Source organism: Mastigoproctus giganteus, chromosome 3 (genome assembly GCF_048544385.1).
Source record: "Mastigoproctus giganteus isolate SK-2022 chromosome 3, ASM4854438v1, whole genome shotgun sequence".
NCBI classification, from domain to species: domain Eukaryota; kingdom Metazoa; phylum Arthropoda; class Arachnida; order Uropygi; family Thelyphonidae; genus Mastigoproctus; species Mastigoproctus giganteus.
Genome location: NC_143577.1, coordinates 233,732,119 through 233,744,663, shown reverse-complemented (window position 1 = coordinate 233,744,663; position 12,545 = coordinate 233,732,119). Strand labels below are relative to the sequence as shown.

Here is a 12,545-nt window from a genome sequence, read left to right as displayed (position 1 = left end):
AAAGGCCTTTGATATTGTTGCACATGGAAGACTGCTGCACAAATTGGAGCAGTGTGGCATTGGAGACAAATTGCTGCTATGGATAAAGGGATGGTTGAGTGGGAGAAGACAGTGGTAATCAATGGACACTGCTGTTCATGGACTAATGTTATTAGTGGAGTCCCTCAGGGTTCAGTGTTGGGTCCATTGTTGTTTTCTGTATTTATAAATGATATTGATGATGGTATATAGGCTTACTGTCCAAGTTTGCAGACGATACAAAGGTTGGCAGGGTTGTTAATGACACTAATATCATCGATATTTACAAATGAAAAACCTTTTGTGTCAATGGGAAATTGTGGGAGAGAAGTTGAAAAACATGTAATTAATGATATTGAAATTTTGCAAGATTATTTAATGAAAAAACCTTCGAGCCTACAGGCCAGTAAGGCTCCTGGAGTTGATGTACCCTATAATCTTAAGGGAGGCGGCAAGTGAGTGCATCGAACCATTGAGGCTAATTATGTGAGCATCACTAGACTCTGGGGAGATTTCTTTGGATTGGAAAAGTGCCAATGTATCTCCTATATATAAGGGTGGCTCTAAGAGTGAAGTGGGAAACTGTCAGTCTGACTTCAGTGGCAAGGAAAATCATGGTTGTTGTTGTTGTTGTTATTTGGTTTTTAGGAGCATTAGCAACTAAGGTCATATTGCTCCGGGGATATGCGATGGTCATTCCCTGACTTTTTCGTATCCTCCGTATTTGGTGGTCACAGGCTCGAACCCCGGTCAAATCAAGAAGCGTGTGCAATGCACTGTTGCTCCTGCCCACCTGGCTACGGAGGTGCTGGAAAATCATAGAGGCAATGATCAAGGGTGGAAATCAGGATCATTTGGATAGAATTGAAATTCTCAAGGATACTCAGCATGGTTTTGTAAAGGGAAAATCATGTTTAACAAATCTGGTTTGCTATTCTGAAAGGGTCACTCACAAGCTGGATTTAGGGAATAATTTCGACATTGTTTATTTAAATTTCAGCAAAGTTTTTGACTCAGTCCTACATGAGTGGTTGCTTTATAAGCTGGAACAGGTTGGAATCACTGGGAAAATCCTTAGATGGATAGCATGATGGCTTCAGAGCAGGAGGCAGAGGTAGTGATAAATGGCTATTCCTCAGATTGGGTTGATGTAAGAAGTGTTGTTTTTAATTTTCATAAATGACATTGATGAAGGGATAGAGGGCGTGATGTCTAAATTTGCAGATGATGTTAAAATTGGTAGAGCAGTTAATGATCACTGTCAAGTTAAGCTTCTTCAGAGAGACCTAGATAGACTTCAGGAATGGTCAGAAAAATGGCAGCTATGCTTTAATCCAACAAAGTTGTAAGGTATTACACATGGGAAACAGTAATCCCAAAATAACTTATTCACTTGGTGGAGTTCAACTAAACCCAATACTGGAGGAAAGGGAATTGGGTGTTACGATATGGTCAGACATGAAATTCTCTGAGCATTGTAAATAGGTTGCAAGGAAGGCCCATGGTGTCCTATCGATGATCTATCGAACTTCTTGAAAGGGTGCAAAGATGGGCAATTTGCCTGGTGAGATTGGCAAAAGGGCGTCCTTATGAAGAAAGACTTTGAATATGTGAGTTGCATAGTTTAGAAACTAGACACCTTAGAGGAGATTGGATTGAGGTGTTTAAGGCTCTGAGGCATCAGTAAAATGAATGAGGACGAAATTTTCAAGATTATAAATGATGCTAGAACTAGGGGACATAAATTCAAGTTACGGGGGGGAAATGTTTAGATTGGACTGCAGGAAGTTTTATTTTAGCCAGCAAGTTATAAATTACTGGAATAAGTTACCTACATGGGTGGTAGAGGCTGACAGTTTGGGAAAATTCAAAGGTCACCTGGATAGTACCTTCGGGTGAGGGAAGCGCATAGTATAATAGATTTAATTTCCTTTTCTTTTATTAATTATTATTATTTATTATTTTTATTTTTTTATCATTGTTTTATTTGTGGGGTTTTTTTTTTGGCTGGTGCACCATAAGCAATAGGCTTTCTTGCACCATGCGGCCATTACTAATACTAATAACAGTACGCTGCTGCAAGAGAATCTAGAAAAGTTGAGCAGATGGGCTGAGAGGTGGCAAATGAAGTTTAATATTGGCAAATGTAAAGTACTACATATGGGAAGCAGTGATCCCAGATTAACGTATCAACTGTGTGGTACCATACTGACAGTGGTAGAGAATGAAAAGGACCTGGGTTAATTGTGCAGGCAGATATGAAGTTTTCTGAGCAGTGCAGACGGTCTGCAAGAGTAGCTCATGGTGTTTTGTCAATGATATATAGGAATTTTTCTAGCAGGAATAAGGAGGTGATTATCCCCTTGTATAAGGCAATGGTCAGGCCACACACCTTGAGTACTGTATACAGGTCTGGAGGCCTCATTTTAAGAAGGATGTAGAGCTGTTGGAACAAGTACAGAGAAGGGCAACAAGATTAGTGAATGGAACAAAGGGTTGCTCTTACGGAGAAAGGTTTATGTTTTGCAAATTACAGTGTCTGGAGTCTAGGCACCTGCGAGGTGATCTGATTGAGGTGTATAAAGACTTGAATGGTTTGAGCATGCTCAATGCGGATGGGATTCTTCCTCTTGCTCAGAATAATTGCCTGAGAGAGCATAAACTCAAATTGAGGAAAGACAGTTGTAGGATAAATGTGCGGAAGTTTGCCTTTAGTCAGCGGGTGGTTGATTGCTGGAACAAACTTCCATCTGTCGTTGTAGAAGTTGACAGCTTAAATAGATTCAAGGCAGAACTTGACAAACATTTGAAGCGGGCGGATGGATGAAATATGTTTTTTTTTTTTTTTTTTTTTTTTTTTTTGGCTGATGCTATATAAGCTTGCTTTCTTGCATCATGTGCCTTTGCTAATACTAATACTCTATAAAAATTATAAATGAATATTCCATCAAGGAAAGCTCAAAATAACAGCACTGATTTAAGAAATCGAATTGTAGAAATTCTAGATATTTTCTTGCAAAATAATGAACTCACTCAAAAATTAACATAAGTGATTCTATAATAATCTTTACAAAGGGAATTATAAGAACCTAAACCCAAGTTTCATATTGGTGATAAGGTTAGAATCAGTAAATAAAAAGGCATGTTGATAAAGGGTTATTTACCTAACTTAACTGAGGAAGGAAGGAAGGAAGGAAGTAAATCTGTTATTTCTGAAGTTTTGAAGACTTAAGCCTATTACATATAAGATAAGACTTAAATAATGAAGAAATACCTTTTATGAACAATGAATATTTTACTAACTCTTGTTCATAAAATGAACAAGAGTTAGTAAAATATAACAGGCAAGATGTTTATCAATTAGAAAAAAATATTGAGGGAAAAAAAAAAAAAAAAAAAAAAGAAATAAATATCTCATTAAATGGGAAGGCTATTCAAATTTGTTTAATTAATGGATAGATAAAGAAGATCTAATTTTAAATTGAATAATGCCCCCATGCTAATGTCTGAATTTCATCGACTAAGATATATCTATCATCATGAAAAGGGCTTAGAGCTTTTTCGTTCACTTCTACTGAATAAACTTCGTACTTTTTGTTTCTTACTAGATTCATAGTTCTTAGCTGTTCTTTTTCCCTCAAATAAACACTCATTATAGTCATCAAATGTTATTCTTTTTTTAATTACACATTTTTTAATTCCTTTTCCACTTTATCTTCAATTTTATATGTATACATTTTTGATCTTAAAAGCTAAGAATTCATTCATATTTTTTACATTACATTCATCCTTCATTTTACTAATTATTTTATTTAATCTAGGTATGTTATATTTCTTTTCTAGATAATCTGATGTATCAAAGTCGAGTATCATTTCTTTCATATCCTCATAAGTCATCAGTCTCAATATCATATATCACACTATCTGTATACACAAGGCTTAGATTTTTACCATATTTAGGTTTCATGACATCATAATGAAAAGTATACATTAACAGTTCAGATATTATCTAAAATACACATTCCATTGTAAATAGGTTTATATAAAGTTACTAATGTTTTTTTCATATGAACCACACGTAATTTTTTGTAAAATTTCTTGTTTCTTAATTTTACAACTTTATTTCCATTACAACATAATCTAACATCAACTCATTTTATTACATTTTCCATAGCCTTTCCATAAACAGAATTATTCATTAAATTGTATAAATCTTTCTTAAATGCATTGGTAGCATTAGTTCTTTTATCTGTATTAAAATCTATGTATGATTTTAACTAGTTATATTGCTTGAATTCTAATACACTATGTACTTTTTGTTAGTTTTAGCTCTAATTCTAAACACTTCAAGTTTCTATAATGTAATATGTACTTTTCTTTATTATATAATGTAGTCATTAATTCTGGATATTTTTTTATTTCTACCTATTTAAATACTCCATAAGGTAAATACAGTGGTGCTCCAACATCTGATGGTAATTTGTTCCACAAAACCCATTGTATGTTGAAAATATTGCAAGTTGAAACCAATAATACATTGATTTCCTGTAATTCATTCCGCAACAACACATAAAATAAGTATTTCTTACATGTTATATTTCATTTTTACATTAAAAATGAGTGTTTTATAAAGATTATTTAATAGTCATAAAACATCCTAAAATAAAAAAACAAACGATAAATTAGCATTTACTTTAGACTTGAAGTGCACAGCCGATGAAATCAATGGTGGGACTATATCAAGCATCAGATGTCTTTTGCTGCTACTTGCAAAGGAACTGTCCAAAGTGGACTGTTTTTGATGACTTTTTTTTTGTGGCTTCCTGAAGTAAGAAATAACTTTATCTTCCATTTTGCCCATCATGAGTTCAGTGTTTTAAATTTCGAGGTGCTTTTTACCACTTCTCTTAAACGGTCCCAACAAGAAATGATGGTTTTCAACTCTTCAGCTGACACTTTTTGGGTGACTTTTTTTTCCCCTCTTCCTCTCCAGTGTCACTCTCCATAATTTTTTTCAACTCTTGTCGCTTCTCTGTTAGCTCACGCTCATGAGTGTCAATAAGGTCCTCCACATCATCTTCGCCAACCTCCAGACCCGTTGATTTACCAAGAGTAACAAGATCATCTTCAAATCCGTCAACGTTATGGATAATTAAAGGCCAGATTTTTTTTTCAGGCTGGATTTAAGCACCTGGTGGAAACATCATTCCAAGAACTTGCAATCAGCCTAACGCAGTCCAGCGTGTTGAACTTCAACCTCCAAAAATTTTTGAGGGTGACAGCATTTTTACCAGAGGTTGCTGCAAAGCAACTTGTGCCGCCTCCGTAGCCAGGTGGGCAGGAGCAGCAGTGCGTAGCACACGCTTCTTGATTAGACCGGGGTTCGAGCCCGTGACCACCAAATACGGAGGATGCGGAAAGGTCAGGGAATGACCACCGCATATCCCCGGAGCAATATGGCCTTAGTTGCTAATGCTCCTAAAAACCAAATAACAAACAACAACAACAACAAACAAAGCAACTTGCGAATATTTTTGTGGTGTAAATTTTCTTCACGTTTGCAATCACTTGCTGGTACGTTGGTTGGAGAAGAGGAGTGGTGTTGGGTGGCAAAAATTTGACTTGAATAAATTTAAATTGTGCCTGAAGAGATTGAACAAGGTTTGGATCATGGCCTGGCACATTATCCAGCAGGAGCAGTGCCTTCACAGAAAGCTTATTTTTCTCAAGATACATCTATATTTGTATGATCTACATCTATATTACATCTATACATCTATATTCACTGAAGGACAGAAAACTTCAAGCTCCCATTCGTTGAAGACATCCTGTAACCCAGGCTTTCTTGTTACTGCGCCAAAACACTCCCAGACATTTTCTAGATTAATTTGTAGAAATTGCATGCTTTTGTCAAACATTTTGTTGTTTAAATACTCTGGGGGTGTTAGAGTGATACACAAGTAAAGGATTCAGCTTAAAATCTCAGGAGGCATTGACACCTAACAGGAGAGTGAGCCTATCTTTCGTAGGCTTATGCCCAGGTAAACTAGCCTCATCTTTAGTGATGTACGTTTTCCTGGGGATTCGCTTCCAGAAGAGGCTGGTTTCGTCAATGTTAAAAACCTGTTGGGGAAGATAACCCTCCTGATCAACAAACTCTCAGAATTCAATTTTAAATGTCTCAGCTGTTTTTTTTTTTTTTTTTTTAATCAGCACTGAATGCCTCTCCATGCCTTTCAGCACTTCTGATATTCACCCATTTTTTTTTTTTAAACGCTCAAACCAGTCTCTGCTGGCTTTAAAGTCTTCAAAGCGCACAGCACTGCCACTGGTTGATGGAACTTTAAGTTTCAGATCATCATAGATCTGAAACAATTTCGTATGAGTGATGTTCCGCATGCCACATGTTAACAATCGAATGATAATAAAGGAGGCTAGATGGTTGAGAACAATCGTACAAGCGATGTTCCATGTGCCACGCGTCTGAAAATTTCCCCACATGTATCATTCCAGTTACATCGGAAAGCGATCGGCACCTGCAAATATCATCAGTCCCTAAAATAAGAGATCACATGGAAGGTATATCGGTTCCTGAGAATATTGGATGTCGATGTCACCGTAAGTCAAGGCCCCACTGTATTCACCCATTCATATAAGGAAAATATGCACTTTAGCCAAAGCTTAAATAAAACCGGCACTCACCTCATGATCCATTTAGTTGCATGAATTATATAAAAATGGGGTATGATTTGTTGTATAATTTATATAATTCATGCAACTAAATGGATCATGAGGTGAATGCCGGTTTTATTTAAGCTCTGACTAAAGTGCATATTTTCCATCTTAATTTTCGGCATTTTAAGCTCTTGCTATTTTTAATTATAGCCATTCATATAAGTCATTTGCACCTAAGTATATTAAGAACGTTGATAATTCATTTTTATTGAAATCTTTTAGATATTTACTATTCGCTTTTGCATATCTAATAAAACTGATTAATTCCACCTCTAATACCTTTTTTAAATCATTAAGTACATATTGATATCAGTTAGTAACTGTAATTCAATATTTGTCATTTTTAAAATTGCATTTCAGAATAAACTAGGAACTGTATAATACCAAGCAAGATCTAATTTATAGGCATCTAAACAAACATCTCTAAAATTTTCAAATATATCAGCTAATAACGATACAGTACATAAGTTTTTAAATACAAATCAAAATATTCACCCATGTTTTTTATGCTAAATTCTTTCCAGACTTTTTGTGCATGAATGTAATCTTCTTCAGATATATCACTTTTGTTTAATATGCTATAAAATTTTTCTTTTTCGGGTAATTTTGTTTCTTCATATTTTTCTAACACGTTCATATAATCATAGGGATGTACGTCTTTTCTTATCACTAAATATAGCTAATCTTCTGAAAAGTATTTTTGTTTTTGAGCTGATCTTTTTTAAGATTACTAGCAAGTTTATCTATACTAGTTACCATAAATCTGAATGAATCTATAATCTCAAATAATGTTTTGATAATTGTTGCCTAGAATTTTCTTCATCTACAAAATATTCATCTTCTTTGAGTTTAATTTCCTTATCAAAACTGATATATTTTTCTCTCTTTCTTGCAATAACTTTAATATTGTCACTATAAATAGAAATATATTTGCAGAATTGTGAAATATATGTGCATGAGCATTTCTGAAATTTTGCATGTTTAACAGTTTTTTTTTTAAACTGGAAAAGACTACCAGTTCATTTTTATATTTTATGCTTGAAAAGTTTTTTTTTGAAAATAAAAGGTGTAAAAAACAAGTTTTTCAACTATTTAATTTTTTTTATTAAAAACAATAAAAAAATATAAAATAAGTATTTCAATCCATTAAGAAAAGATGAAATTTTGGTATACTCCAAGAAGAATTCAAAAAATTCACAAATTTTTTCTTGAAATTAAAAAGAAATTTGTCACTTGTCAGTTTCTCTGCTACTGGCTTTGTAACAATATGGGTTGCCACCGTCACTACCACTAGGGTTGTTAAGGGTTGTTATTTTGTTTTTAGGAGCATTAGCAACTAAGGCCATATTGCTCCGGGGATATGTGGTGGTCATTCCCTGACCTTTCTGCATCCTCCGTATTTGGTGATCATGGGCTCGAACCCCAGTCTAATCAAGAAGCGTGTGCTATGCACTGCTGCTCCTGCCCACCTGGCTACAGTGGTGCCAAGGTTAAGGGAAAAAATTAACTTCTGGTGCAGATTTTAATGCTGATGAGACTAGTCTATTTTGGAGGGAGGGGTTGAGTGTATCTTCAAGAACTGTCCTCTCCAAGGAGGACATATTTGGTTTCTAGCATTGAGATAGCAAAGATTATGCTCCCCCTCCTTTTTGTGCCAATGTTTCAGAAGACTGTATGCTAAGCTTAAGTTCCCTTACAGGGTACTGAAATTCTTTTGTTTACTAGAATTGCTTTGCTATTGTAAAATACACATATATTATTCTTATACTATTTTAATATAGGAAAATGCATTAATTTTATTTTTCTACAAAAATGCATTAATAAATGAAGTTTTTTTTTTTTTTTTAAATCTGCAGTTTAGCTTTGATTCTTATAATAGTAATAATAAAAAAATTATATATATATATATTAAAATATCACAGGAAATATAGAGTCATCTCTACATTTTTAAAATAAAATACAGAGATATCAATCCCATACTTTACATTAAAAAAATGTTCTCCCCCCTCCAGAAGAATAGCTGACTACGTGATTGTCCAATATTCAGTATAAGACATTTTGAAAAGCACATGAATGTGCTCATTATATGACACTTTTGCTATTTTCCTACCTGATCTTCTTCACTGCCTGCCTCCATAAGTGACTGCTGGATGGCATATTGCAGCAGTTCATCATCTTCATCTATACTGAGGTGACGGAGTTCATCGTTACCTAAAAGGATAAAATTCAGAAAAACAAATTAACATTCTTCATTCAACCATTAGAGAAAGAATCAGAAACTATTATATATAAAAAAAAAGAATATGCAAGACAAAACATGCAAGTTCTGCTGTTAGTACATGCAAGAAAAGGAAACATGCTTTAATTTATTCTAAAAACTAAACAGCCAGGGTCAGGCATCAGCTATGCTTGTATATGTATAGTTTTATAAGTCAAAGCACTAAGCTCATGCTCTACAGCTATTTGTAGACATACAGAATTACCTATCAATGCACTTAAGTTTTTTAAGCTGTGAGAGTTAAATTTATTATACATTAAGAAAAATGATTTACTAAAGCTAAGTAGATGTTTTAGTCATTTAGAGTAGTTCATGCATTTTATTATTATTTTTATTATTTTAAAATTATTTTTGGATACTGCATACATAAAAGTGTTTTAAGCAAAAATATAATTTCAACTACAAAAAAGATAAAACGATTTATATGCAATGATATGAAGAATGGATGTTTAATGAATTTAAACCTACAACAAAGTTCATTAACACTTAATTATTATCACTGCACATACATTACAATTATGGGTTTCTTGAACTGTTTAAATTAAAAAAAATAAATAAATAAACAAACAAAATATAGAATGTTAAAAAAGGACATCTTAAACATTTAGGCTATAAAAATTGCACCTACCCTTGTTTTAAAACTATTATAATTTGTATGTATTTTATGTATGCAGCATCATAAATGTACCTATCTTATCAATCATGCACCTCAATTTTTGTGTTATGGCATGCACTTCTTTTACTAAGCAGTTCCCAGACTAACTTCTTTGGCAGAAAATCACGCACCTGCCACAGTTACTGTCCCATACTCCTCTGCACTCAACACCGCTACACTGCAGCCAGAATAATGCAAATGAATGATAAAATTATTGACATGGTTAAAGATTCCAAGATCGCTACATAAATAGAAGGCCATAAGAAAAAATACAGTAATTTTTAATAAAATACCTTTTGATGCAAATATTTTTCTAATAACAATCTAATTAAAATTATTAACTATTTTCTTGCTATAAAATTAATTAACATACATATGTCTGAAAAATAGTGATTAGTTAACCAAAGCTCAAAAAATAAATGTGGAGGAACTGCTACCATTCATTTGCAATATTCTGACACCTAACAATTCAACCTCCACTATGTTCCTGACCACAAACTTAAACCATATTAATATAAAAGTAAAAACTTTAACCAACTAGAATCATATAGAAACATCATTAAATCTATTCTGATTCAATTTATATATTCAACTATAAACAAGTAATGCAATACTGCAGCCTAAAAAAATAATAATAAATAAATTGGAAAAATTAAAGAAAAACTATTCAAAATACAAGGTAATAAAAATTATGTATACACACTTTAAACTTTAGATGATATTATTAATATGTATAAAAAAATATATTTAACATTTGAGTATTTGTTGGGTGACTGATCAAGGTAGAGAATAAGCATTTAATTTTTTAGTACGGAAAAACATTCTGAAGTAGTTCTGTAAGCATGAAAATGTTAGCACAAATATGCTGACACATCTGATAATAATAACAACAGGAAAAGACAAAAAGGAGTGCTAAAAATTTTGAAGCTTTCAAGGATGTCTACAAGCAATCACTGATGAAGTCAACAAGGTTGTACTCATGAAAATTGCTTGAGTCAATTGAGTTTTCTTAGAATTTTAAAGGATAAAGTGGAAACGCTATACATCTTGATTGTTGCATTCAATACAGGAAAATGATACACATAGACAGACAATTCTATGAATATTATCATAAGAAAGGTGAAGACAGTGATTCTGAAAATGTTGAATGGTCAGATAGAGCTATATTCAAATTAAAAATTGACCATGAACTGAGTGTGAAATGTGTGTACTGGACTAATGAAAACCCAATGCTTCTTTCGGAAAAGATGTTAACCAGTCCGAAATTGTGTGGATGAGACTAAATAATTTCATATTATTCTCAAGGAATAACTGGACTGATAGTTTCAATGATAATGTTAACAGGAAACGTTATTTTGAAATGTTAATTGATAATGCAGTTCCTGTAATAAGAAATATGTCTCTTGACAGAGAAGACTTTCAGCAGGGTAGGGAACAACTAACTTTTGTGACAAGGTCTTTGCTGAGCTGAAAACTGAATTTCCTGAATGATGGAAGGTCATTCTGGGAATAAGTGAGAAAAATGCCTTCCAATACCTTCAGATCCTACATCTCTTAACTCTTTTTTGACATAGGATTACCTTAAAGATAAAGCATAGAGTTATAAATCTAGAAAAGATTTGGTGAAAAAGCCACATTATTATTTTATTTTTATTTTTTTATGAAAACCCCAAACACGAAAGGTATCAAAACCTATAGTATTTGTGCCGTGCATGGGTTGAAGGAGAAGTATGGGGGGAGGGGGGTGCCGGAAACTTTTCATAAAATAACAGTTAACATGGAGGCCATTATGTTATGCTGTTGGGGGGGAACCACATTCACATATGTATGCTGGTACTGGACATTTTGAACAGCTAGTTTAATCTTTACTATACATCACAGTTCCACATATCTGCCGTGTAGAAAAATTAGGTTTATGTTACTCAATAAACTTTTGGAAATACAACCTTTTAAAGTATACATAATTTTGAATCACTGTAGTATTTACACTTGTAAATATTAAAAACTGCCTAAAATACAAATTTAACATGGAACAAGCTGTAATAAGATTTAAATATTTTAGAACTTTCACATAATTCATAAATATTTCAGTATCATTCATAAATAGCATGACTATATTTATAAAACTAGTTTCTAATACAATTTTAATGAAAAGGTATACACTGCATACAATTACAAAATACAATGTTTTACATGCAGACAAGAAAACATCTAAACTTAATTCATCAAGCAATTATTTCATGAAATTTAAATATCTATTCACTTTTACATACTGCTAACACTACTTACCTAGCCTCATATAACTTGATGGTGGTTCAAAACATGCATCATCTAAAACACATGCTACTACACTGTCATCTTTAATTGGTGTAATGCCAGTCACAGGTTCGTCCATTGAAAAGATATTTCCAAATGTGATACGAGCATTTAACACATGGAAAAGAGGAATCTCTAAATAAGAGAAATAAACATTTCATTCAAGTGCCTGTCTATCAGAGTTTATTTGGTGAAAACTGTTCATTAATATTATAGACAGTCTAAAGAATTCAAAGACTGCCCATCCAGTCATATGTTCCGGTGACTGAAAGCTATTTATTGTTTTCATTATTGGAAATTACATCTACAAAGGCAGGCTGAAAAGAAATCTCTTATTTGATAAATTTTGAGGAAATGGAGATAAATCAAAAAGAAAAAAATATATTTCCAGTGCTCAGCAAGTTTTGGTTATGCTGTTCATGTAAAATTATTTTGGATTTTGGCTGAGAGGCCAACTAATTGTTCATAGCTGCTTTAGCTTTTTCACCAGAATCATATCTGTTGCCCTGGAGGTGATCTTTAAGCTTTGGGAACAAAAAAAAA

At 33.2% G+C, this 12,545-nt stretch overlaps 1 protein-coding gene across 3 annotated transcripts in view; it reads right to left on the bottom strand.

Annotated features, from left to right (window-relative positions):
- The window catches only part of LOC150088851 (ankyrin repeat domain-containing protein 13D), a 125,931-nt gene that overhangs the window by 32,291 nt on the left and 81,095 nt on the right, over nucleotides 1–12,545 (bottom strand). For all 3 annotated transcript variants that reach the window (XM_090369701.1, XM_090369700.1, XM_090369703.1), the window contains exons 12-13: nucleotides 11,976–12,137; nucleotides 8,864–8,964 (exon numbers count right to left, since the gene is read on the bottom strand). In XM_090369701.1, coding sequence (XP_090225827.1) covers nucleotides 8,864–8,964; nucleotides 11,976–12,137 — 263 coding nt within the window. The remainder of the gene's footprint in view (nucleotides 1–8,863; nucleotides 8,965–11,975; nucleotides 12,138–12,545) is intronic.